This window comes from Mobula birostris, chromosome 13 (assembly GCF_030028105.1).
Source record: "Mobula birostris isolate sMobBir1 chromosome 13, sMobBir1.hap1, whole genome shotgun sequence".
In the NCBI taxonomy this organism is placed as follows: domain Eukaryota; kingdom Metazoa; phylum Chordata; class Chondrichthyes; order Myliobatiformes; family Myliobatidae; genus Mobula; species Mobula birostris.
The window spans coordinates 75,107,957-75,135,939 of record NC_092382.1 but is presented as its reverse complement, the minus strand read 5'-3'; the positions used below and the strand labels follow the sequence as shown (position 1 = coordinate 75,135,939).

Genomic DNA, 27,983 nt, shown 5'->3' with positions numbered 1-27,983 from the left:
GGCAAGGTTGGATAGATTTTTGCATTGTACGGGAATTAAATGTAATGGGGAAAGGGCAGGTAAGTGGAATTTTGTCAGATCAGCCATCTCATTGAATGCCGGAGCGGGCTCTGCAGGCCAGAAAGCCTACTCCTGCTCCTACTTCTTATGAAATACACCAGTTTTCCTCAGAGAATGCAGGTCCAGCTGACACATCATCGTCAGCCACCGCCCTCCCCTCCCACACAACCATACTGCCATCTCTAGAACCTGTCTAGTCAGTGCGAGGAATAATCCCTGCTGTCCCTCTGATGCAGGGATAACTTTCCTGAGGAAGAGTTATGTGACCTGGTAATAATATTCAAGATGAATTCTCACCAGAATCCCATACCTCACCTCCAGTAAGACATCTATATTCTTCTCCAGTCATCCGGTATAATATGACAAGATACTATTTTTCTGCCTAATCATTCGATGCACATTAATGTTAACATTTAGTGACCAATTAACAAAAACCCTCTCCTTGAACCGGCAATTCTGTCCACATGCTAAAATTACTTTTCTAGTTAGTTCCACTCGAAATGGATGTCTTCATATTTCCCCACATCCTGTGCATCTGCCATAACTGCACCCATTCTCTTCCGTCTGAATTCCCAAACACTTTCTGCGCCCTTCTAACACTGCCACCCAGCCCAGTACAGAAGCTGACATGGATATAATACATTTGGTCCTCACATGCAAATCACCAGTGTCAGCTGTGGGCTCACACTATTTGTTGGACGTGGTCAATTTATTCTGTCTGTCTGCCTTTGACCTGCATGTCAATTCTCAGTCCACATACACACATTATCCAGAACCTTTCTTAAATTCCACTAACATCACATTCATCAGTTACAAATTCTCCATAGGTTTGTCCTATCCTGTACCGATACCGACTCTGCCAACCACGTTGTTGCTGTCGTACCAGTATCGTTGGTGGGGATTTGGGGCCCGGGTCGGTGTCTCTACCTAGATGGCACTGTGGTGCAGAATAAGGTGAAAATAAATGACCATTTAGAAACATAGAAAATAGGTGCAGGAGTAGGCCATTCGGCCCTTCGAGCCTGCACCGCCATTTATTATGATCATGGCTGATCATCCAACTCAGAACCCCGCTCCAGCCTTCCCTCCATACCCCCTGAACCCGTAGCCACAAGGGCCATATCTAACTCCCTCTTAAATATAGCCAATGAACTGGCCTCAACTGTTTCCTGTGGCAGAGAATTCCACAGATTCACCACTCTCTGTGTGAAGAAGTTTTTCCTAATCTCGGTCCTAAAAGGCTTCCCCTCTATCCTCAAACTGTGGCCCCTCATTCTGGACTTCCCCAACATCGGGAACAATTTTCCTGCATCTAGCCTGTCTAATCCCTTTAGGATTTTATACGTTTCAATCAGATCCCCCCTCAATCTTCTAAATTCCAACGAGTACAAGCCCAGTTCATCCAGTCTTTCTTCATATGAAAGTCCTGCCATCCCAGGAATCAATCTGGTGAACCTTCTTTGTACTCCCTCCATGGCAAGGATGTCTTTCCTCAGTTTAGGGGACCAAAACTGCACACAATACTCCAGGTGTGGTCTCACCAAGGCCTTGTACAACTGCAGTAGTACCTCCCTGCTCCTGTACTCGAATCCTCTCGCTATAAATGCCAGCATACCATTCGCCTTTTTCACCGCCTGCTGTACCTGCATGCCCACTTTCAATGACTGGTGTATAATGACACCCAGGTCTCGTTGCACCTCCCCTTTTCCTAATCGGTCACCATTCAGATAATAATCTGTTTTCCTATTTTTGCCACCAAAGTGGATAACTTCACATTTGTGCATTAGAAAAATATAATTGTGGGTGTATTGGTCTTTGTCATTGGAACTCCTGCGCTCTGCCCAGCAGGTCTTTACTGCTCAAGAGTTTTCATGCAGTTGTTTTCACTCAGCCCAGTATTTACATCAAAGAGAATGATGTCGAAATAAAGTGCTTAATCAAGTAACTGTAACTAAAAGAAGTTTGCCAGTGTTGTAACCGTATCTCTGGAGACTGATCCTGTGCGTATATTAGTGCCGTTCTGAATGCATCAGCTCAGAGTTTCTACCGGAGTTGTGAATTTAGGACCAACAGAAATCGCATATTTTCTTCACTGAAATGGTGGATCCAGTTTTCTTGCGTATAGGAAAAGTTTACTATCCTTTTATTTCAGCCCTTGGAATTCCTGGTAAACCGCAGTGTCGGCTGCCGTCGGTGGGAATTGAAGTTGAATGTCAATGTAGTGATTGTTTCTGTCGCTGGTTCCCATTGCCACATGTCCAGTCCGAGTATTTGGCATTCTACGAATGAAATCGAAACTGGCGACTGTGGTTTCTCATATTTGGATCAAAAAGTAAACCGTTGCAGGAATTTGGCTCCGCCAACTTCGGTGGATCTCAGTGGATCAGGCGGATTTCGCCCAGCGGTTTGAGTTCAACAATGTGATGTTCGGGTCTCTTTGTCTTTGTTCTCGAAGCAGTTACACTGCTTTTGCAAATATTGTGTTTGTACAGCCGTGGAGATGATACCAACTTGTTGTCTGCATTTATATGTTAGCCGTTGTGTGCGCTACCTGTAATGACAAAATCATCGATTGGTGGTAACAATTTATCAAGTGTGAGGAGTTCCCTGTTGCAGCATAAAACGTGACGATTTTTAATAAATGTCTGCAGCGTCACGGAAAGTGAAACATTTGTTGGACGTCGAGCCTGAGCAATTAAAAGAACCGACGTGGTGATTCGTAACTATCAATACTGTGAAATGTATTCTATTATATCTACATGTGACACCGTTGCAGACATCTGACTGCGTCCCCGAGTCTGATGTTGACGTTGAATTCCTCTCCCCGATTTCCCTGTGATGGATTCACTGGGAGGCTTGAGGTCTATCTGTGAGTTTGTGTCAGACTGCGGTGTGACTGCTGACATCAGTCATTGTTCGGTTGTAAAGGCAGCGAGGGGACAAATGCTGAAATAGTAAACAAACACGGCAATGCTTGAAGCATTACGCCCCAAGCAGCAGGTCTCGAAAGCTTGTAGAGAAAGAAAAAGTCGTGTCTCGGGCCTCTCTGACAACAGTTTATAGAAAGTACATGTTTACTGTTTTGCCACTTATTCTGTTTTGCCTCGATGAGTGGTTCTGGGATTTGCTGTTTCTTTCAGTACGCTGGATGAACACAGCAGGTCAGGCAGCATCAGTTAAAAACGATGAGTCGTCGTTTCCGGCCGGAACCCTTCGTCAGGACTGAAAATGATCACAGCATCTGCAGATTACTTTGCATTTGCTGTTTCTGTTTTTGTCCTTCGGCTATTCCGCCGCATGGAAGTTGATGATTGTCTAATGGGAGAACCCTGCCATCAGCGACCGGAATTATTCATTTCATTCATACCAGACGGGGATGGCGCCGATAGAAAGTGTTCCAATCAATATTGTGTCTGATGTTACCCAGTTATATCTTTCTGCCGCCTCTTCACATTTTGCTCATCAGTAAGGAATCCGTATTCGGATCATATCGATTTTATTTTAATGTGTAAATCTCCTTCCACGTCTCAGCCAGCTCTTCGCCCTTCTACCGCTACGTGCAGGAATAAAGTAGAAATAACATGATGCCCGAAATTGCTGCATTGGCTTATGCTCAGTATTTTCTCAATTTGTTCTTTCCTGACTCTCTTCCAGCGAACCTGGTGGCGATTGTGATCCTCTCCCGTGGAAAGTGCGGTCTCTCCAAATGTGTTACTCGCTACCTGGTGGGAATGGCAGCGGCCGATCTCCTGGTCGTTATCTCGCAACCGCTGCTGACGTGGACTGCTTGGATTTATTTTCCCCGATCATTCCTGTTTATTACCCCTGTGTGCAGTCTCGGTACATGGTTGATTTTTGCAAGCACTGCGGCATCTGTTTGGCTGACTGTCACTTTCACTATTGATCGATTTGTGGCCATTTGCTGTGAGAAGCTGAAAACAAAATATTGTACCGAGAGAACGGCGGCTGTGGTTATCGGGACAGTGAGTGTGCTGGCCTGTTTGGAGAGTGTCCCATGGTACTTTACAGTAGAACCTTTGGTAATAATTGATAGTGTTCCCTGGTATTGCGTTGTTACACCGAACTTCAAAAATTCTCCCTCGTGGGCGGTATTTATGATGTTTTACCGCATTTTAACCCCTTGTGTCCCATTCTTTCTGATTTTACTGCTCAATATTCTGACTGTCAGGAGGATTCTAGCGGCCAGTCGAGGCCGCAGAGGGCTCCGGGGGCAAAAGTCAGGAGAAAAGACCAACGACCGGGAGATAGAGAGTCGACGCAAATCCATCATTTTGCTCTTCAGCATAACCGGTTCTTTTATATCGCTGTGGGTAACACAGGTGGTATTTTACTTCTATCAACGGATTTCAATGAATTTTGTTTATTGTGTTGTCACGGATCCAACTTACATTATAGAAGAGTCATCAGGAATGCTGCAGATTCTCAGTTCCTGCACCAACACGTGTATTTACACCCTGACTCAGAGAAAATTCCGAGAGCAAATCAGGAATGCTGTGAAATACCCATTGAGTCCAATTTTGAAACTCATGAAACGTTAGCAATAAATGTTGCACATTATTCCAATTCAGCTCTCTTCAAGCTCCTATTCCATACCTTCACGTGAGTATGTAACACTTGAATAGCCTTGCGGCTTAATATAGGGGGTGATAGTCCCCTGCCCGGCCAAACTTCAGAGATCTCGTTTGTGTAGATGCTGCGCGATATGTCCCCGATACAAATCAGTACCCCGAAATCACAAACAGTACACACTATGTGATTAAGCGATTAAGCTTTATAACTCTTATTTTGACTATATGGTTAGTAACGAACAAAATATAAAAGAAAAAAAAATGCCCGAAATCATAAGATGTAATAATAACCAGTCTGTGTAGAAAGTTGCAGTTCACGCAGTTGAGTAGTCCTTCTTCGTTCATCGGTCTCCTCCGAGTGTCGTCGACCATCGGACACCCGCTCCGAGTCCACCCCGTCCGGCGGTCTAACAAGTCTCTCGATTCGTGTCCTCTCTCTTCATCTCTTTCTCTCCCTCCGGCAAAAGCCCGCGGAAACAATTGCTTCCAGAATGAACAGACATAGCAACAATCTCTTATTGGCTGACATGCATCATTTTATCTCTAGTGATAACCCAAACATTGCTGATACAGAGAAACCGTTACCTCAGCACTGAACATTACAAAGAAGTCATTACATTTGCAGTGAAACCTCACAGCGCGTTAAAAGTAAATGAAACAATATGGTGAACAGAGTTACAAGCAAAGGTTAAAAAATCTGCTGATGCTCGAAATACAAATAACACACACACAACCAGCGCCCTCCTGAAGTCCGTCAGTGCGGAACGTTGAAAGTTGTTCTTCTTTCGAAGTTGCTCCCTGTCTAATGAGTTGCACCACCATTTTGTGTGTGTTGCCTCAGAGTTACAAAACAGTTGTTTACAGCCGATCTCGACGACATCCTGCCCTCAGCATTCCAGAGAAATCCCCTTTGCATCCCACCTCCAGCCACGCTGAAATGGAAGCCTGAGGCGATCCTGTCACCCTTCTGCCCGATTCTGACAAAGCCGTCTGGTCTTGGAGCATATTTTCGTCGGTATCAATCAGTCCTGCTCCCATCATAACCTGTCCTTTCCTTCACGCTCTTTGTCTCCTCTGTCTCCACCTGTAGATTTTCTGTTTTCCTTCCGGTTTGAACTAACATCCAGTATCAGAATGTTAGCTCTCAGAGAAAGAGAGGAGGGGAGGTTGGTGAGAGTGGAGATGTCATGAAACCAAGAACAAAAGACACACTAAAGCGAAATGGGAACTGGTATGGTCTAATCCTACAGAAAATGCTGGAGGAAGCCGTCAGCTCAGGCAGCAGGATTGGAAAGAGAAAACAAATCCAGTTCTGCGAAGGGTCTCTGCGCAAAGTGTCGAGAGTTTACTCTTTTCCATCGATGCCGCCTGGCCTGCAGAGCTGCTCCAGCATTTTGGATTTTTCTCTGGTGTGTGATTGCTTTAATCCTCGTCAGGTTCTGTGCAACACAGAACCGACACTGGACAAAGAGCAAGCGAATAATGGTTGAAAAGGACAGTGTGATAGATTGCCGAACTCGAAACAGATACTCGATAATCAATGGAACAAAAGCTCAGTTAATTTCGAAGTCATGCAATTGAGAAATTGGAGGGTCTCTCTAACCAAACACGATTGGGAAAGATATTATTCATAGGATTAGAAAGATGATGACAGAAGCAGCATTTTCTGAGGGGTGATTGGTAAATTCGTGGCTTAAGGTAGAAGGCGTCAATTTTTGAAAAGGTAGCACATTTATTTTTCCTACATTTACACACTTAGTCCAGCGGTTGTGGAACATACGGATCCCTTCTTTGTCGACGTCAGCGTCCTGGACCTCCAGAAGTGGTCCACAGCAGGGGTAATTGATATGTTCTTGGACTAAGACAGGAGACGAGTTATCAACTTCAAACTTTTTGTGTTTTCACACAAAGACTTGAACTGCACATGCATGTATCCAGAGCTGTATAACTAATCTTCTACCTTAGGACACTAATTCATCAATCACCCCTACTGTGGACCACCTGGAAGTTCAAGCCGCTCTCGTTAGATGAGCGTGCAGTTCAGCTCTTTGAGTGATAATGCAGAAAATGTGAAATGAATACCTCATATCTTTCTACCTTAGGCCACGAACATATCAATCATCCCTGCTATGGACTACTTCTAAAAAGAAGGGATCCGTATGTTCCACGACCGCTGAACTAAGTGTGTACATGTAAGAAGGGACTGTGGTGAAAAATAAATGTGCTACGTTTTCTAAAACTGACTTCCTCTACCTTAGGCCGCGAACTTGCTTAATTTTAAATTTCCCACTAATCCTGGAAATTTTAAGACGCTGACTGCTGGCATTAATGGAGGCTAAACCTTCGAAATGGATTCGTAGCGATAGGGTTGAAAATATTTGGAAAAACCTAACTAGATTCAATGAAGTGTCTTTGTGAGGGGAGGGTCGTGCTTTGCGCACCTGAATGATTTTCTGAGGAGGTGATAAAACAAATTAATGAGGGTAGAGTGGTAGATGCTCTCTGTATGGAATTGAGTGAGGCATTCGAAAACAGCCCCCACAATAGAGTCATCCAGAAGGTCAGAAGGCATGGGATTGATGGAAACTCGCTGCCTGGATTTGGAATTACTGTATCTTGCCTGGTGAGTATAGGACTGGCAAAATAGATGGAGAGTTTACAAAACATCTATTCTGTAACCAAGCAACACATATCAAAGATGCTGGTGAACGCAGCATGCCAAGCAGCATCTCTAGGAAGAGGTACAGTCGACATTTCAGGCCGAGACCCTTCGTCAGGTCTAACTGAAGAAAGAGCTAGTAAGAGATTTAAAAGTGGGAGGGGGAGGTGGAGATACAAAATGATAGGAGAAGACAGGAGGGGGAGGAATGGAACCAAGAGCTGGACAGGTGATTGGCAAAGGGGATACGAGAGGATCATGGGACAGGAGGTCCGGGGAGAAAGACAAGGGGTGGGGGGGAACCCAGAGGATGGGCAAGGGGTATAGTCAGAGGGACAGAGGGAGAAAAAGGAGAGTGAGAGAAATAATGTGTGTATAAAAATAAATAACGGATGGGGTACGAGGGGGAGGTGGGGCATCAGCGGAAGTTAGAGAAGTCGATGTTCATGCCATCAATTTGGAGGCTACCAAGACGGAATATAAGGTGTTGTTCCTCCAACCTGAGTGTGGCTTCATCCTTACGGTAGAGGAGGCCGTGGATAGACATATCAGAATGGGAATGGGATGTGGAATTAAAATGTGTGGACACTGGGAGATCCTGCTTTCTCTGGGGGACAGAGCGTAGGTGTTCAGCAAAACGGTCTCCCAGTCTTCGTCGGGTCTCGCCAATATATAGAAGGCCACATCGGGAGTACCGGACGCAGTATATCACCTCAGCCGACTCACAGATGAAGTGCCGTATCACCTGGAAGGACTGTCTGGGGCCCGGAATGGTGGTAAGGGAGGAAGTGTAAGGGCATGTGTAGCACTTGTTCCGCTTACAGGGAAAAGTGCCAGGAGGGAGATCAGTGGGGAGGGATGGTGGGGACGAATGGACAAGGGAGTCGCGTAGGAAGTGATCCCTGCGGAAAGCAGAGAAAGGTAGGGGGAGGGAAAGATGTGCTTAGTGGCTTGCCCTTAAACCTCCTCCCTTACCACCATTCAGGGTCCCAGACAGTATTTCCAGATCTGGGCCCCCAATCCAGCCACACCGCGGTCACTATGTGTGTGTGTGTTGACAACATGCAGTTTGGCCACGGGGAATCGATGTCAGAATGGGTGTGCAGGCCAGTGCTGTGATCACTGAGTGCCGGTGTTAGGAGCTAGTTAGTAGTGGAGAGCATGTAGGAAGCGGCGTTTAACAGGAAACAAGGCGGAGGATCCAAAGTGTCCTCGTTGGCCTCACGGGGCCGGGCTGTCGAATCCGCCAGTGGCAACGAACCGTAACTCCTGACTGAAAGATATAACAGAAAGCTGAGGGAAATGTTCCTGAGAGTGGAACAGCAGTCCCTTTAATGAAGGGGCTGCTCCCATCATCAGTAAACTGGTCCCCCCTCAAAAAAATCGGCAGAGTTTAACCGGGCGAGCGTGGAGCAGAGGCGTCAGAGATGCGACCCGTAATATAAACCTATAGTTTTCAACAGGGGATCTCCCGTATCTGCACCGTGACTTCCTTCTCTCATGGGATTCTTTTCTACACCCTCCCAAGTATTATCATACCCCTTCAATATTGTACTTACCACAAATGTACGCAATCAGACCGGTGTGGACTAACCAACGTGATGAAGTGTTTTAAGGTGACATCCCGACTTTGGGTTCCAATGATGTTACTGCTTCAGGTCAACGGGTCATACATCTCCTTCCCCTTCTCTTTGTCTCTGTTTCCAATTTCAGGGATCCATCTGGCTTTATCTAAAGCTATCCATTATCTGTGTAAGTTCTCTCCCGGCTTAGCTGTCCATTTGCACCACATTCTTCATGCCTGAGCCATTCTGTAACCTGCTTTCCCTGTTGACCCAGTTCCCAATTTTCTTCACTATCGACCACACCAGCAATTCTGGTGTCAACTGCGTAGTTACTGATCATTCCACCTGCAGGTCTCCTCTCAGAATAACATCCCTCGTTTCCTGTGAATCTTCTCAGAGGGCCTACGTTGTATACAATTGTCCAACTCACAACGGACCTACGTATTCTCATCCTTCAGCTAGCTTACCATTTGAGACCTTGTAAGACCTCTTGCTACATGTTCAAAACACCTGATCATATTTATAAAACGTGATTTTCCTTATACACCTGGATAGGCCAAATCATTTTTAACTTTCAAATTAAAGGTGGATGTTGTCTCCCAAAACCCGCATCAGTAACTATCGCGCTTTCTGAACTCGAGTCGCATCTTGCAGACAAGTTCGATGGACGTGGCGGGGAACGGAGTATATAGAATCTGTGAGGAGCAAGCGGCCGAGAGCGAGGGAGTAAAGAATCTCGGAGAGAAGTTTATTTTCTCCACTGCTCGGGCAAAAGAGGTTAGACTGCACGGGCGCGTAACGTAGAGCACCAAAGGTTTGGGAAAAAAAAAAAGACCACCATATACAGCGGGCAGCGAAGAGAGCGTCAGCGGAGTGAGAGGGAGCAGAGTGGGATGGCTTTAGCTCAACAGGCTTCGGCGTGAACAGGCAGAGGCGAGGGTCGGTTCCGGTAAGCTTTGTTTTGTTTGTTTAGAGTAGAGAGAATGCCAGACAGGATGTTGCAACGCTCCTCTTACAGGATGTGGGAAGTCAGGGAGCCCTCCGGTGTCCCTGACAACGACACCTGCAAGAAGTGCATCTAGCTTCGGCTCATAACAAACCGCGTTAGGGAACTGGAGCAGGAGCTGGATGACTTCCGGAACATTCGGGAGAATGGAGAGTTTATAGACAGTAGCTTCAGGGAGGTAGTTACGCTAAAGGAGCAGGGCACAGGTAATTGGGTTACCGTCAGGCAAGGGAAGGGGAAGGGGCAGGCAGAGCAGGGTTCTCCTGCGGCTGTACCCCTCAACAAAATGTATACCGATTTGGGACCTGTTAGGGGGACGACTTACCTGGGACAAGTTGCGGCAGCCGGATCTCTGGCACTGAGTCTGGTTCTGCAGTGCAGAAGGGAGGGTGGAAGAAGAAGAGAGCGGTAGTGATAGGAGACTCGATAGTTGAAGGTACAGACAGGAGGTTCTGTGGTCGTGACAGAGAATCCAGGATGGTTTGTTGCCTTCCGGGTGCCAGGGTCAAGGATGTCTCTGATCGCTTGCATGACATTCTGATGTGAGAGGGAGGTGGGTGATCAGCCAGATGTCGTGGTGCACATCGGTACCAATGACATAGCAAGGAAGAGTGAGCTGGTCCTTAAGAGTGAGTATAGGGAGCTTGGTAGGAAGTTGAAAAGCAGGACCTCGAGGGTGGTAATCTCAGGATTGCTACCTGTGCCACGTGCCAGTCAGGGTAGGAATAGGATGCTCTGGCGGATGGACACGTGGCTGAGGAAACGGCGTAGGGGGCAGGGTTTCAGATTGCAGGACCATTGGGACCTCTTTTGGGGTAGGTTGGACCTGTACAAGAGAGACGGGCTACACCTGAACTACAAGGGGACTAATATCCTTGCAGAGAGGATTGTTAGTGCTGTTGGGGAGGATTTAAACTAGATTTGCAGGGGGATGGGAACCAGAGTGCCAGAGCAGATGGTGGAGCGGGATCTGATTGGTAAGTGGGAGGCCTTCAAAGGAGAAATTTTGAGAGTGCGGAGTTTATATATTCCTGTCAGGATTAACGGCAAAGTGAATAAGAATAAGGAACCTTGGTTCTCAAGGGATATTGGAACTCTGATAAAGAACAAAAGAGAGATGTATGACATATATACGAAACAGGGAGCAAATAAGGTGCTTGAGGAGTATAAAAAGTGCAAAAAAGTACTTAAGAAAGAAATCAGGAAGGCTAAAAGAAGACATGAGGTTGCTTTGGCCGTCACGGTGAAGGATAATCCAAAGAGCTTCAACAGGTATATTAAGAGCAAAAGGAGAGTAAGGGATAAAATTGGTCCTCTTGAAGATCAGAGTGGTCGGCTATGTGCAGAACCAAAAGAAATGGGGGAGATCTTAAACGTCTTTTTTGCGTCTGTATTTACTAAGGAAACTGCATGAAGTCAATGGAAATACGGCAAAGTAGTGACGTCATGGAATCTATTCAGATTGAAGAAGAGTAGGTGCTTGCTATCATGAGGCAGATCGGAATAGATAAATCCCCCGGACCTGATAGGATATTCCATCGGACCTTGAAGGAGATTAGTGTTGAAATTGCGGGGGCCCTGGCCGGAGGACTGGAGGATAGCTCACGTTGTTCCGTTGTTTAAAAAAAAGGCTGTAAAAGTAATCCGGGAAATTATAGGCCGGTAACTTTGACGTCGGTAGTAGGTAATTTACTGGGAGGAGTACTAAGAGGAAGGATCTACAAGTATTTGAATTGACAGGGACTTATTAGGGAGAGGCGACATGGTTTTGTACGTGGTAGGTCATGTTTAACAACTCTATTAGAGTTTTTCTAGGAAGTTACCAGGAAAGTGGATGAACGGAAGGCAGTGGATGTTGTCTACATGGACTTCAGTAAGACCTTTGACAAGGTCCCGCATGGGAGGTTAGTTAGGGAGATTCAGTCGCCAGGTATACATGGTTAGGTAGTAAATTGGATTAGATATTGGCTCAATGGAAGAAGCCAAATAGTGGTAGTGGAGGATTGCTTCTCTGAGTGGAGGCCTGTGACTAGTGGTGTGCCACAGAGATCAGTGCTGGGTCCATTGTTATTTGTCATCTATATCAATGATCTGGATAACAATGTGGTAAGTTGGATCAGCAAATTTGCTGTTGAACAAAGATTGGAGGTGTAGTGGACAGAGAGGAAGAGTTTCAAAGCTTGCAGAGGGCTTTGGACCAGCTGGAAAAATGGGCTGAAAATGGGAGATGGAGTTTAAAACAGACAAGTGTCAGATATTGCACTTTGGAAGGACAAACCAAGGTAGAGCATACAAGGTAAATGGTAAGACACTGAGGAGTGCAGTAGAACAGAGGGATCTGGGAATACAGATACAAAATTCCCTAAAAGTGGCGTCACAAGTAGATAGGGTCGTAAAGAAAGCCTCTGGTACATTGGCCTTTATAAATGAAAGTACTGAGTATAAGAGTTGGAATGTTATGCTGAGGTTGTATAAGGCAGTGGTGAGGTCGAATTTGGAGTACAGTATTGTGAGGAGTTTTGGTTACCAAATTACAGGAAGGAATTTAATAAGGTTGAAAGACTGCAGAGAAGGTTTACAAGGATGTTGCCGGGACTTGAGAAAGTGAGTTACAGAGAAAGGTTGAATAGGTTGCGACTTTATTCCCTGGAGCGTAGAAGAATGAGTGGAGATTTGATAGAGGTATACAAAATTATGATGGGTATAGATAAAGTGCAAGCAGGCTTTTTCCACTGAGGTTAGAGGAGAGAGAAAAAAAAACAAAGGAAATGGGTTAAGGGTGAAGGAGGAAAAGTGTAAAGGGAACATTGGGGGTGGGGGGCTTCTTTGCACAGAGAGTGCTGGGAGTGTGGAGTGAGCTGCCAGAGAAAGTGGTAAATGCGCGCTCATTTTTAACATTGAAGAAAAACTTGGATAGGTGCATGCGTGAGAGATGTATGGAAGGATATGGTTCAGGTGCAGGTCAATGCGACTAGGCATAAAAATGGTTCGGCACAGCCAAGAAGGGCCAAAAGGCCTGTTTCTGTGCTGTAATGTTCTATGGTTCTATGGTTCTGTGGTTCTCATCCTTTACTGAAAATAAACCAGAGTGGATAGTCCATCACTGAACTGGCTCCCCAACCCACTGTTTCAATGACGGTACAGCTCACTTATTTCTTCATTTTAATTATTTATGTATATTTTAATTTGTATTTCCTTATTGGATAGTTGTCTATCGTTGAGTGCAGCATTTTTGCAGCTTCCCTGGTGGTCTAGTGGTTAGGATTCGGTGCTCTCACCGTCGCGGCCTGGGTTCGATTCCCCGTCAGGGAATTAGAATATTTCTTACTATAATTTATTGTACTCACTGTAACTTACCGTGTTTACCAACCTACTGTAACAACAACAGCATTTCCGTCTCTGTTTTGCCTACATCCTCCTGAATCAGGATCATAGGACCATATGATACAGTAGAATTACCTCGCTTGGCCTATCAGGTTTGCTTCGCCATTTCGTGACGGATGATCCATTGTTTTCTCAGCCCCATTCTCTCTGTATCGTTTTGTATCCTGATCAATGAAATATCTATGAACATCTGTCTTAAATATACATACAGACCTGAACTACACAGCTGCCCGTGGCAACAAATTCCACAGATTCACCACTCTGGCTAAATAGCTTATTCCTCATCTCCGTTGAAAAAGTATTCCCTCTATTCTAAGGCTGCGTCTTCTAGTCTTAGACTCTGCCACCACAGGGAACATCCCCTCCACATCCACTGTATCAAGGCCTTTCCCCATTCCATAGGTTTCAATGAGGTCACCCTTCATTCTTCTGAATTCCAGACACCACAGGCCCGGAGCCATCAAACTCTCTTCATATGAGAAGCCATTCAATCCTGGAATCATTTTCATGAACCTCCTTTGAACCCTCTCCAGTGGCAGCACATGCTTTCTAAGATAAGGGACGCAAATCTGCTCACAATGCTCCGTGAGGCCTCGCCAGTGCCATAAAGTCTCAAAATTACATCCTTGCTTTTATACTGTATTGTTTTTTGAAATGAAGGCTGACATCGCATTTGCCTGCCTCACCACAAACTCAACCTGCAAAATTACCTTTAGCGAATCCTGCACAAGGACTCTGAAGTTCCTTAGCGCCTTCGTTTTGTTTCTCTGCATTTAAAAAAGTAGTCTACTCTATCATCCCTTCTACCAAGGTGCATGTCCATACATTTCTCTGCACTGCATTTCATCTGCTACGTCTTTTCCTGCTGTCCGAAACTAAGTCCTTCCTTGGTCTCTCTATTCCCTCAAAGGATGCCCTGCTGTTTTCATTCTGAGGAATCTGTGTATGTTGAGTGGGGTGAGTCGATCATTCCTGGTGCCTGCACTGGAACTGTTGGAATGTTTCATTAATCAGGTCTGCTTTAGCGCTGGGATCAAAGACCGTTTAATGACAATATTCTGTGTCCATTTAGCGCTCGAGTAAGTCTCTTCATCTGATCTCTTTGCCATCCATCTGCATGTGCACCAGCCGGACAGTTTCATTAGAAAGAGGACAGTCAACATGCCTCTGTCCATTCTGATTCCGCCTGCTGGCGGTTGATCAAACTCTTCTTGTTTGCACATGTGTCCCGGTGATGGAAGTACCACGTGATTCCATTGCTCTGCATGGCCCATAAGAAGCGGAAAGTGAGTCACAGACAATCTGATTGCTCAGCAAAATGACAGTATCTCCATCTCCTGATCACAGCAGTAGTTGGCTTCGTAACCAAGCATTCTCATTTACCATTAACTTCCATATCATGTCTATCCAATGATACCTGACGCATTCCACTGATGAGGGTCGTGAGGAAATTATGAATTGATACAGGCTCTTCGGCCTAAAATCCATTCCGACCAACATGACCACCAGCGAATCCCAGTTTCCTGCGGGCGGCCCATATTCATCCAACCCCAGGCCTTCCGTGAAACTGTTATACCTGCCTAATCTACTTTTGGCAGCTCATTCCACATATTCATGAAACCTCTTTGTGAAAACGTTGCTACTCAAGTGCCTTTCAAAGCTTCCCCTCTCACTCTAAATCCATTTCCCGCGTTTTGGTCTCCCCTGCTCAAGAAAGACTGCTATCACTGACGTTATCTCTGCCTTTCCTCATTTAAATCGCATCCTCCTCCTCTTGTAAAGAACTAATGACAAGCTTGGACAAACCTTTAATATAACCCGATTCTTCCTGCCCTGACAACGTCATTGTATAACTTACTTGCACTCGTTCAAGATTGTCGGGATATTTTCTCTCATACAGCGTCCAAAACGGTACATGGCACTGTATCCACAAGCTCAACAGCGACCTATACAACTGCATTATAATGTCCCAAATTATGTTCCTTCCTGTTGCCCTGGATCAGGAAGGCCGGCGTGAGAAAACGGCTTTTTACTATTCTATCGACCTGTGACGCCGAAATCAGCGAACTGTGCACTTGTGCCCTGGGTCCCCCGTGTCAATTGCACTCTCTAATACGAAGGCATTTACAACACAAGTGCTTTGCAAATTTGATTTCCAGAATGCAGCACAGTGTACTTATCTGCATTGAGATCCATTCGCCACATCTCCGCCCACATCTCTAACTGATCTAGATAAGCCTGTAATCTGCAATAATCATCAACAGCACCGCAAGCAGCAGGAAATCTGCAGATGCTGGAAATTCAAGCAATACACATCCAAATTGCTGGTGAAAGCAGCAGGCCAGGCAGCATCTCTAGGAAGAGGTGCAGTCGACGTTTCAGGCCGAGACCCTTCGTCAGGACTAACTGAAGGAAGAGTTAGTAAGAGATTTTGAAAGTGGGAGGGGGAGGGGGAGATCCAAAATGATAGGAGAAGACAGGAGGGTGGGGGGGGGGGTGATGGAGCCAAGAGCTGGACAGGTGATTGGCAAAGGGGATATGAGAGGATCATGGGACAGGAGGCCCAGGGAGAAAGACAATTGGGGGGTGGGAACGCAGAGGATGGGCAAGGGGTATAGTCAGAGGGACAGAGGGAGAAAAAGGAGAGTGAGAGAAATGATGTGTGTATAAAAATAAATAAAGGATGGGGTACGAGAGGGAGGTGGGGCATTAGCGGAAGTTAGAGAATTCAATAGCACCGCCTAATTTTGCGTCATGCAGAAACCTCCTGATCAAGACGTGATTTCACATCAAATTTGCCGACATAGATAACGAATAACGAGTAAAAGCGACCACTGTGGCATAGAAAAGTCTTCGATATCCAACTAACTGCAGCACCTCCTGGCTTGCACTCTCCAGTTCCTTCCCAACTCTTGCCCCATTCCCAGCTCCCCACACTGGTCATCTACCCTCTACCTTCAGCTCAGAGTCAGTGTGTGGATCCGAAATGTGTACTGTTTCCGTCCACAAATTCTACCCGACCCGCTGTCCACTGTACCTGGAGAGATTTGTTCTGTATGACATTTGTTTGATAAGGAGAGCATGAATTTGAAAAGTATCCCAGGTTCGGAGTCAATAAACCCCAGAATAACTGTGTGAGATCTTACAGACAGTAACCTTCAAGAAAATACATTTGATCTTCTTCACTACTCACTGCATCTCAATCCTTTGCCTACTGAGCACTCAGAGATGCTGTCTGTCTGTAGACAGGATGACCATACATTGTCCACATTTGACTCTAGTCCTCATTACTCACCACGACTCCTCTGGACTCATCTGCTGAAATCTCAGTGAGTGCTCTCAGGTCCAGCCGAGTTTATTGCCGTGTGCCCAGGGACGGTGAGGTACAAGGACAATGAAACACTTGCACCCACATTGCAGACGCGTAGAGACAGACAGTACGCGTAACATAAATTATACAATGCTGCATCATTAACAAAGGATAGATATAGTTTTGCACCATTTTCAGACTAGGAAATGATTCCTCGACAGACTATTGACATAGATTGTGAATAATTCATCTCCAAGCATCTGTCCCTATTATATCCACTGGGATAGCATGCCGGCCCAAGAAAGGCCTGCTTATTCCTTTTCATTAAACACCCAGACAACAGAAAGAAGGGCAGGCCTATCGTCCTCTTCAGCCAGCCCTGACATTCAATAGGATCAGCCTGGCCCAAACATGCTCTCAATCCCACTCCCCATTCCACATTTTCCCGTTCAAAGTCTTCCGGTGTCCTCCACCAAGTCTTCTTCCTTCTCCCGAGGTGAAAGCAGATAAACTCCTGTCCTCCGCCTTCAATTCGATGCTCTGATAACGCCCCAAACTTTGGACAGAAGCATATAGATGGAAATATCATTAAAAACGGGACGTTGTTGAGTTTGAGTTTCGCTCCGGATTGACAGGACTTAAAGCAGGCAGAACCAGTCAGGGTCTGCGGGAGAAAAGAAGTCCTGGGAGAAACTATTTCCGCATTGGTTAACACAATAGATTGACATCCACGCACACCAATTGGAGTAAGCAGGTTTCACATCATTTGAGGAGTGTTGCCTTGTGCGTTGTTGGCTGATGTCCGGCGCGTGCACAGTCTGTACACCGCATCAGGGACAACCTGCGAGGGTGATATTGACGGAAGATCAGCGAACCTGCTTTTATACGGCAATAGGCGGGTCACTCGTTGCTCAAGGGAGCAATGGAGAGTCTGTAGAGTGAGTGACATGAAACGGGGAAAGTTTTTCCCGTTCTTGCTTGCACCGGTCTGCGCAGTTCAGCGTCAGTGTCATAATCCAAACATTCCCCTCCCCTTCAACCTCGGCTGGACAGCATTTCTTATTTAAATATGTGAATAGTTTATTGGTTCAATATTCAAGTCTTTTCAGCTAATTGAAAATTTTACACGGTGGTCGTCTCCTAAGGGAGCACTGAAGCAAAGTTCCGGGAACAGATTTGTTGGAAAAACGCGACTCCTTCATGTCCTGTCTCCTGTTCTCCCCGACATTTCAGCACCAGTTCACACCTCTCCCCTAACTCAACCCCAGCTGTCTTGTTTTCTAAATCTTTGCTTCAGCTTGTGAGGGAAGTGTGGGTGTGAGGAATGTGTGTGTGTGTGTGGGGGGGGGGGCGTGGAGTTAGAGAGAGCGAGACATGGAATAAGGCAGGGAAGAGAGGCACATTGGAGACATGGCAAGATTGATAAATGGAGTAGTGTGAAAGGAGGAGAGGGAGAGGTACAGGGCAATTTCCCAATTTCATGTTCATTTTGGACCACCTTTCTCCGCAGTGTTTTCCTGACTATCAGAGAGCAATATTTCACCCCAACAACAAAACGAAGTTGATCTTTCCGTCCCTTTATTCAAAGTCGGAGCTGGTGGGCTCGTAAGTATTATCACCCTTCGGACTGAGGAGGGGAAATGGCTCATGCGTTTACACATGACCGTCCAACAGAGGGAGCGAGTGAGGGCGCAACGTTATAGTTATTGATACAAATCCAGTTTCTTCAACTATAAAAGCAATTAACATTAAATTGGTGTCATTAATTCTTAAAATTCCAAACTCAGCGCTGATTTGGGTGCAAGATACATCGTCCGCAATCTAACTGAAGGAAGTACCTTGGTGAACGAAGTGAGGCGCTCTGCATCCATACAGCTGTAGAATACACCAACGTCAGTCGTCCTGTTTCTACTCAAAATCAATGGTTAGACACTCGGTTGCAAATTTAAAAAATACCGTAGCTAAATAAAGAGTTCTGGCGTGTCCATTTGGCTCGTTTCCACGTATCCCCACCTATCAGCAAGTAGATATTTCATTGCACTTGTGCGTTCACGTAGATGTATACATTAATATAAATTCGTGTTCACTTTGAGGTAATCACCAATTACCTATAATACATGTCCCCCTCGATTAGACCCGTCACCAGATGCTGGTGAATTAAATCACTGTCATTAAATTTTGCTCAGCAGGAACTCATCGGGTCGACCAGCATCTGCGGGTGTGGTGTGGAGGGGTGGGTGGGGGCTGTAATATTCAATATTTTCCTTTGAAAAACTGAATCAGGAACCTCGGTAATCTCGTGTTCATTCACATGATTGAACTGACAGAAATATGGAATGGTTATCAACTCCACGAGTTCTCGACTCTCGCCAGCCGAAGGAACAGGATTTATCGAAGAACGTGTTACCGGCTCCAGTGTTGTGCCGGAACTCAATACATCGGCATTCAGGTCGGTAATGAAACTCGGATCGGGAAAGTGCCGCGTCGGACAGAGCTTCGATCTCATAACCTGAGACACCCAGGTTGAAAACTAGTATCTGGTGCTATCTGTGTCGACGTTGCTCCTTTGCAGATTTGATGAATTTTGATCAGGAAGCGTTAGGACGGTTTACTATTGTCCCTCATTACTGAGCTGTCCGTTCTGCTGAGCGTGTGAGGCTGATGACGTGACGTAGCCGGACAACGGGCTGCAATGAGAATATTTAGGCTCCGACAGGTTAGTTGAGTGAGGGGCTCAAACTGGACGACAGCATTTATTGCAGGAATGTGTGAGTCTCATGTACTTCGTTGGGACTGGTATTAAATAAGGACGAAAGGTTGCGGTAAGACTATGAAGGGAAACTGTTCACGAAACAGTGATGGCGAGCCGGTAGGTGGATCAGGTAGTTTTTCAAGGCAACTGCAGATTGTGGTTTATTGTAACTAGATTGGAAATTAGAAATAGAGAAACCATTGTCATATATTTGTACGGGGTTGCTGAGGTCGGCGCTGGTGCGGCGACGATAATTTTACTTCGCTTATTTGCTGAAAGGTACGGTAGCACTGGAGAAACTTGGAACAATTTGAGTGACTTACCTTCCGTGATGAATGTACGTGCTCTACCGAACAACTGAAGTTAAAACTATAAAGTGCAGAATAGAGAATTAGGGCTTAACCTAGGGTCATGGCTGAGACGCGAAGTCGAGGAAAATTAGTTCAAGGTATGAGGAATTATCCTTTAAAACCGAGTTAAACCAGAATAACCACACATAGATTCCTGATACAATAAAATACTCCGCGAGATATGGTTGTGGATATTATAACACAGGATGCTCCTTCAAATAGGACATGGATGCATTTCTTAATATTAAGGACATCTAGGATTGTGAAAAAGGCAAGAAGGCAGTTTGAAACGTGGGGAAGCGCAGTCATGATCACACGGGATAACCGCACGGAAGCCATCTGTAACTGGCTTGGACCCCAGACTGGAAGGAACTTTTCGGAATTTTCTATTCAGTAGCTAATTAAACTCATGGGACTGACCTCCCCGGCTGACGTTCGTACAGAACGGCGATTAAAATGCCAGGACCCTATTATCAATTAAATAACCTCAGGCTGACGAATATTATTGTTGTCAGCAACTGTACTGCATGCAATATCAGGGTTTGGGTCACCTGTAGTCAATGACACTGTTTGACATTCGCCACACATCGCTCGCTTCTACCGCTTGCTGCCCGTGATCGGCAACATCTCCAGGCGCAGAGACGTACCGGAGATTTGATCAGGGGGAATGCTCCAGCTGCAGCTGAGGGAGACGCTAATGCTCTTGTGTGGACTCTGCCAGACCTGCAGTAACACTGGAATTGATTAAAGTCAGAGCCTGACAGATGATGAGAAGACGTCGTCATGTGTATCGTAAAGTGAAAGGATGGAGTCCGCTTCTCCCCGCTGACGCTGAAGAATCTGCTCTGCATAGTTCCTTCATTCAGTTCTATGAGACAGTAAATCTCCAAATTGCAGAGAGTTTAAGCTGCCTCAAGGAGATTGATCAGAATTGGATATAAGTGAACTCTTTACGGTGAGTAGAAATGCATTGGACTGAATTGTACTAAAGATTGTAAAAACCAAGTCTTTGCAGGAGTCAGCTCAGGGAAGATGCAGCGCTCAGACAGCAGGCAGGGGTTTAAATTTTATTGGCCGGTATTTGGACTTCTGGTTCTTTGTGCCTATAATGTGAGCGCTGCGAGCAGGGTTCGAACCTGCGTGGGGAAACCCCATTGGATTTCAAGTCCAACGCCTTAACCACTCGGCCATCGCAGCTCCGTGTAGTACCGTAGTACTGCACCTGAAATGATGATTGAACATGGTTTATTTTCAGTAATCGAACTTGATGAATCATCACTCTGATACAAATAGTACGATTGGACAGTTTGGAAATTTGTTTCAACACCATTAGGTCAGAATTTGAGTGTCAGGGGATGGTATTGGCGTCAGTGTCGCAAATGAAGGAGATTTCCACGGTTTGAGATAAAGGTCAGGATCAGAATCAGGGTTATTATGACGGACATATGTCTTTTTGTTCAGATTTATAGTAACTATACCGTGTAACACATATAGATTAATTATATAAAGTCATAGGTCCATAAGACAAAGGAACAGGAACAGGCCATTCGCCCCATCAAGACTGTCCGCCAATGTGGCAGAGCTGATTTATTATCCCCCTCAAACCCATTCTATCGGACATTGGCATTGACATCCTTAGCAATCAATAAATTATCAACTTCTGCTGCTAACACCCAATGCGTTGGCCTCTGTAACCGTCTGTGACAACTAATCCCTCAGACACACCACCTTCCGGCTACAGATATTCCGTCTCATCCCTGTTCTAAACCATCATCGTTCTCTTCTGAGGCCCTGCTCTCCAATCCTACATTTCCCTACGAAACGAAACACCCTCCGCACTTCTACTCTAAGTAAGTATTTCAATATTCGACCAATTTCAATGAGATACCCTTGCAGTGAGCACAGACACGGAGCTCGCAAAAGCGCCTCGTTTAAACATGTTAACCCATGCGTTCCCGGAATCATTCTCGGGAACCTCTCTGGACCCTCCAAGTGTTTTCTGACCAGTATCTTATATCTGTCAACATTACATTGTTGCTTTTATATTCTACTTCTCCTGAACTGAATATTGAAATTGCATTTCCCTTCCTTTACCACTGACTAAGCCTGGAAGTATAAATTAGGGAATATTGCACAAGGTCACTTTTCACCTCTGATTTCTAAAAACTATCTTCACTTAGAAAAGTTTTTTCAATCTTTTCTTCCAATATGCATTACTATACTACAGTACACGATTATCAATTTGACAAATCTTTGTTCATTCTCCTCAAATGTCTTTGATCTTAGATGTGCTTTGAATTTTTGAATTTTCGAACACGTTAAAGTCAGGATACCTGGCATATAATTTCCTTTCTTTAGCCTCCCTTCATTCTCCCAGAGTGGAGTGACAATCGCAATTTTCCAACCATCAGGATCTATTCTGAAATGTAATGATACATGAAGGAGTACGACAACTGCCTCCAGAATCTCTTCACTTACCACTTTCAGAACCCTGGGTTGTAGTCCAACTGGTCCCGATGACATATAACTTCAGACCTTTCAGCTTCACAGGCGCCTTCTCCAGCGTCATAACATCTACTCTCACTGATGCACTCTGACACACGTTTATCGGTGCCATTATGCTGGTGTCTTCCACAGCGCAGCCTGGAGCAAAATATTCATTCAGTTCGTCCATCTTTTACCCGCCATTACTACTTCTTCCGCGTCATTTTCCAGCTTTCTGATAGCTACTCTTACATCCCTAGTATTCTTCATATGTTTAAAAATGGTATTTTCTCTATTATTAGCCACTAAATCTTTCCTCTCATCAATTTTTATTTAGAAACATAGAAACATAGAAAATAGGTGCAGCAGTAGGCCATTCGGCCCTTCGAGCCTGCACCGCCATTCAGTATGATCATGGCTGATCATTCAACTCAGAACCCCACACCAGCCTTCCCTCTATACCCCCTGACCCCTGTAGCCACAAGGGCCATATCTAACTCCCTCTTAAATATAGCCAATGAACTGGCCTCAACTGTTTCCTGTGGCAGAGAATTCCACAGATTCACCACTCTCTGTGTGAAGAAGTTTTTCCTCATCTCGGTCCTAAAAGGCTTCCCCTCTATCCTCAAACTGTGGCCCCTCGTTCTGGACTTCCCCAACATCGGGAACAATCTTCCTGCATCTAGCCTGTCCAATCCCTTTAGGATCTTATACGTTTCAATCAGATCCCCCCTCAATCTTCTAAATTCCAACGAGTACAAGCCCAGTTCATCCAGTCTTTCTTCATATGAAAGTCCTGCCATCCCAGGAATCAATCTGGTGAACCTTCTTTGTACTCCCTCTATGGCAAGGATGTCTTTCCTCAGATTAGGGGACCAAAACTGCACACAATACTCCAGGTGTGGTCTCACCAAGGCCTTGTACAACTGCAGTAGTACCTCCCTGCTCCTGTACTCGAATCCTCTCGCTATAAATGCCAGCATACCATTCGCCTTTTTCACCGCCTGCTGTACCTGCATGCCCACTTTCAATGACTGGTGTATAATGACACCCAGGTCTCGCTGCACCTCCCCTTTTCCTAATCGGCCACCATTCAGATAATAATCTGTTTTCCTATTTTTGCCACCAAAGTGGATAACTTCACATTTATCCACATTAAATTGCATCTGCCATGAATTTGCCAACTCACCCAACCTATCCAAGTCACCCTGCATCCTCTTAGCATCCTCCTCACAACTAACACTGCCGCCCAGCTTCGTGTCATCCGCAAAGTTGGAGATGCTGCATTTAATTTCCTCATCCAAGTCATTAATATATATTGTAAACAACTGAGGTCCCAGCACTGAGCCTTGCGGTACCCCACTAGTCACCGCCTGCCATTCTGAAAAGGTCCCGTTTATTCCCACTCTTTGCTTCCTGTCTGCTAACCAACTCTCCACCCACACCAATACCTTACCCGCAATACCGTCTGCTTTAAGTTTGCACACTAATCTCCTGTGCGGGACCTTGTCAAAAGCCTTCTGAAAATCCAAATATACCACATCCACTGGCTCTCCCCTATCCACTCTACTAGTTACATCCTCAAAAAATTCTATGAGATTCGTCAGACATGATTTTCCTTTCACAAATCCATGCTGACTTTGTCCAATCATTTCACCGCTTTCCAAATGTGCTGTTATCACATCCTTGATAACTGACTCCAGCAGTTTCCCCACCACCGACGTTAGGCTAACCGGTCTATAATTCCCCGGTTTCTCTCTCCCTCCTTTTTTAAAAAGTGGAGTTACATTAGCCACCCTCCAATCCTCAGGAACTAGTCCAGAATCTAACGAGTTTTGAAAAATTATCACTAATGCATCCACGATTTCTTGGGCTACTTCCTTAAGCACCCTGGGTTGCAGACCATCTGGCCCTGGGGATTTATCTGCCTTCAATCCGTTCAATTTACCTAACACCACTTCCCTACTAACATGTATTTCGCTCAATTCCTCCATCTCACTGGACCCTCTGTCCCCTACTATTTCTGGAAGATTATTTATGTCCTCCTTAGTGAAGACAGAACCAAAGTAATTATTCAATTGGTCTGCCATGTCCTTGCTCCCCATAATCAATTCACCTGTTTCTGTCTGTAGGGGACCTACATTTGTCTTTACCAGTCTTTTCCTTTTCACATATCTATAAAACTTTTACAGTCCGTTTTTATGTTTCCTGCCAGTTTTCTCTCATAATCTTTTTTCCCCTTCCTAATTAAGCCCTTTGTCCTCCTCTGCTGAACTCTGAATTCCTCCCAGTCCTCAGGTGAGCCACTTTCTCTGGCTAATTTGTATGCTTCTTCTTTGGAATTGATACTATCCCTAATTTCTCTTGTCAGCCACGGGTGCACTACCTTCCTTGATTTATTCTTTTGCCAAACTGGGATGAACAATTGTTGTAGTTCATCCATGCAGCCTTTAAATGCTTTCTATTGCATATCCACCGTCAATCCTTTAAGTGTCATTTGCCAGTCTATCTTAGCTAATTCACGTCTCATACCTTCAAAGTTACCCCTCTTTAAGTTCAGAACCTTTGTTTCTGAATTAACTATGTCACTCTCCATCTTAATGAAGAATTCCACCATATATGGTCACTCTTACCCAAGGGGCCTCTCACGACAAGATCGTTAATTAACCCTTCCTCATTGCTCAAAACTCAGTCCAGAATAGCCTGCTCTTTAGTTGGTTCCTCGACATGTTGGTTCAAAAAACCATCCCTCATACATTCCAAGAAATCCTCTTCCTCAGCATCTTTACCAATTTGGTTCACCCAATCTACATGTAGATTGAAGTCACCCATTATAACTGCTGTTCCTTTATTGCACACATTACTAATTTCCTGTTTAATACCATCTCCGACCTCACTACTACTGTTAGGTGGCCTGTACACAACTCTCACCAGCGTCTTCTGCCCCTTAGTGTTACGCAGCTCTACCCATATTGATTCCACATCTTCCCGGCTTATGTCTTTCTTTTCTATTGTGTTAATCTCTTCTTTAACCAGCATCGCCACCCCACCTCCCCTTCCTTCATGTCTATCCCTCCTGAATATTGAATATCCCTGAACGTTGAGCTCCCATCTCTGGTCACCCTGGAGCCAAGTCTCTGTGATCCCAACTATATCATAATCATTAATAACAATCTGTACTTTCAATTCATTCACCTTATTACGAATGCTTCTTGCATTGACACACAAAGCCTTCAGGCGCTCTTTTACAACTCTCTTAGCCCTTATACAATTATGCTGAAAAGTGACCCTTTTTAATGCTTGCCCTGGATTTGTCGGCCTGCCACTTTTACTTTTCTCCATAGTACTTTTTGTTTCTACCCTCACTTTACACCCCTCTGCCTCTCTGCACTGGCTCCCATCCCCCTGTAGTGAACTAACCTCCTCACGCCTAGCCTCTTTAATTTGATTCCCACCCCCAACCATTCTAGTTTAAAGTCACCTCAGTAGCCCCCGCTAATCTCCCTGCCAGGGTATTGGTCCCCCTAGGATTCAAGTGCAACCCGTCCTTTTTGTACAGGTCACGCCTGCGCCAAAAGAGGTCCCAATGATCCAAAAACTTGAATCCCTGCCCCCTGCTCCAATCCCTCAGCCACGCATTTATCCTCCACCTCATCGCATTCCTACTCTCACTGTCGCGTGGCACAGGCAGTAATCCCGAGATTACTACCTTTGCTGTCCTTTTTCTCAACTCCCTTCCTAGCTCCCTATATTCTCCTTTCAGGACCTCATCCCTTTTCCTACCTATGTCATTGGTACCTATATGTACCACGACCTCTGGCTCCTCACCCTCCCACTTCAGGATATCTTGGACACGATCAGAAATATCCTGGACCCTGGCACCAGGGAGGCAAACTACCATCCGGGTCTCTGGACTGCGTCCACAGAATCGCCTATCTGACCCCCTTACTATCGAGTCCCCTATCACAACTGTCCTTCTTTTGTTTTTTGAAAGTGTCCCAAACCTCCAGCTTCCCACTAATGCTTGTTATATTATAAGCCCTCACTTTTCCCTTTATGCTGTCTATACTTTCCAGTATCAGACACTGTTGTCTCATCCTTCCTACCGAATATTTATTCTTATTGGTGATGCATCTATCCTGCGCCTTTCCAGTTGCCCCCAGAACACCAACCCTGTTGGATCTGCCGTTAACTCTCCTGGTGCCCCTTTCCAATCGATTTGGCCAGCTCTAGACTTAAGTCGCTGTTGTTCTCTGCGAGTGATAAGGTCAAGGACTGTTATCGTTCCTGATTTTATTTCCGTGACTAATGGGGTTCAGGGCTGTTATAGTCCCTGATTTTTTTTTTCTGTGAGTGACGTGGTCGGGAATTGTTATTGCCGTTGCTTTTCCATGCGACTGACGAGCTTGAGGACTGTTATCGTTCCTGATTTTATTTCTGCGAGTGGCGGAGTCGAGGATTGTGTTCATCCCTGATATTTTTTTTTCTGCCAGTGACGTGTTCGGGGACTGCTATTGTCGCTATTTTTTTGCTGCGGGGGAACAGGTATTTTGGGGTCTGCGAGATTGTTTTCTTTTCGTTTCTCGTGCCGGGGTCGATGTCTGTCCTTGCTTCAACACCCATGGCCTCCCCGTGTTTCAATGCAGTCTGGAGCAGACAAATATCAGAGCTGTATTGTACATACAGGTTTTGGCAATAAAATTAACCTTTTGAACCTATTTTTATTCTGCTCACTCGTGCCACTGCAGTTCCACTTGCTGCATGAAATACTCATATGTCTAATTTTATTTTCCCGCTCTCAGACTGCAGGATAAATTCGATCATTTTACAATCACCGCCTCTTAAGCATTCCTGTATATTACTCTACCTTGTCAAAGCACAACGCAACACACAATCCACAATTGCCTTTTCCTAATGGGTTCAACCACAATCTGTTTTAAAAACGCCATCCAGTAATTACCTCTCTGGGGATCCAGCGCCCACTAGACTTTCCCAAACTACCTGAAATCCTACAATGATCATAGTAATATTTCCATTTTTACGTGCCTTGTACATCTCCTGTTGTCATTTGTACTCAAACCGACTGATCGAGGCCTGTATATAACTCCCATCCTCCGATCCTCTGTTACCTCTCTCTGAGGATTTGATTTATTTTCAATATGTCACTACAATAAAATTAAGTAAATAGGCATTTACAAAGGGAATTGTTAGGGAGTGTTCATGTGTTGAGAAATGTCTAAGCAGAGGGGAAGAGGCTCTTAATAAATTAAAAATATTTTCTATTTTCAGGATACTATTTCCATCACCCCACTCCCCATCCCGAGAGCAGTAGTGTGAAGAGGGGATGTTTGGTCTGGCGAAGGGTCTGAATGACGCACGCGGCCTTCATTTGGCACCGTGTTTCGAACATGTCCTCGATAGTGGCGAGATGTGCCCGTGATGTATCTGGCTGAGACTACAGCACTCTGCACCTCCTATGGATTGGAGCACCGCCCCACATCAGACTGATGCTACGACTGACAATGCTCTCCACGTACGTCCATAAAACTTCATTTGATTCTCTAAATCTCGTTAATGAACAGTAATGGCGTCTGGTCCATGTTGGGACCAGGACGAATCCTCTGAGATGCTGAGGCCCAAGAACCTGAAGGTATTCACCCTTCTGAACCCTCAGTGAGGATTTGAGTTTGTTCACCTGAAGCATTAATTCTCACCTGACAATTAATTCCTATGCTTTGATAAAATTGATTAGAAGGTTGTTGCTTCGAATCCACCCAACCAGCATATTAATCTGATGCTTATACGCCTATTGGTGTCATTAGAA

General features: G+C 45.2%; 1 protein-coding gene and 2 non-coding genes across 3 annotated transcripts; 2 read left to right on the top strand and 1 right to left on the bottom strand.

Annotated features, from left to right (window-relative positions):
- Positions 1 to 3,644: 3,644 nt before the first annotated feature.
- Positions 3,645 to 4,619, top strand: LOC140208003 (probable G-protein coupled receptor 139). The gene has a single exon (XM_072276536.1). It carries the CDS (start codon positions 3,645 to 3,647, stop codon positions 4,617 to 4,619), a length of 975 nt encoding a protein of 324 aa, XP_072132637.1.
- Positions 4,620 to 13,119: 8,500 nt separating this feature from the next.
- Positions 13,120 to 13,191, top strand: trnae-cuc (transfer RNA glutamic acid (anticodon CUC)). Its single transcript has one exon. It is a non-coding gene; the product is annotated as a tRNA-Glu (tRNA).
- A 7,599-nt stretch (positions 13,192 to 20,790) lies between these two features.
- trnas-uga (transfer RNA serine (anticodon UGA)) lies at positions 20,791 to 20,872 on the bottom strand. Its single transcript has one exon. It is a non-coding gene; the product is annotated as a tRNA-Ser (tRNA).
- Between the last annotated feature and the right edge of the window lie 7,111 nt (positions 20,873 to 27,983).

Excerpts from the sequence above, each read along its gene's own strand:
- LOC140208003 (XM_072276536.1), top strand. The coding sequence starts at position 3,645 with ATGCCCGAAATTGCTGCATTGGCTTATGCTCAGTATTTTCTCAATTTG.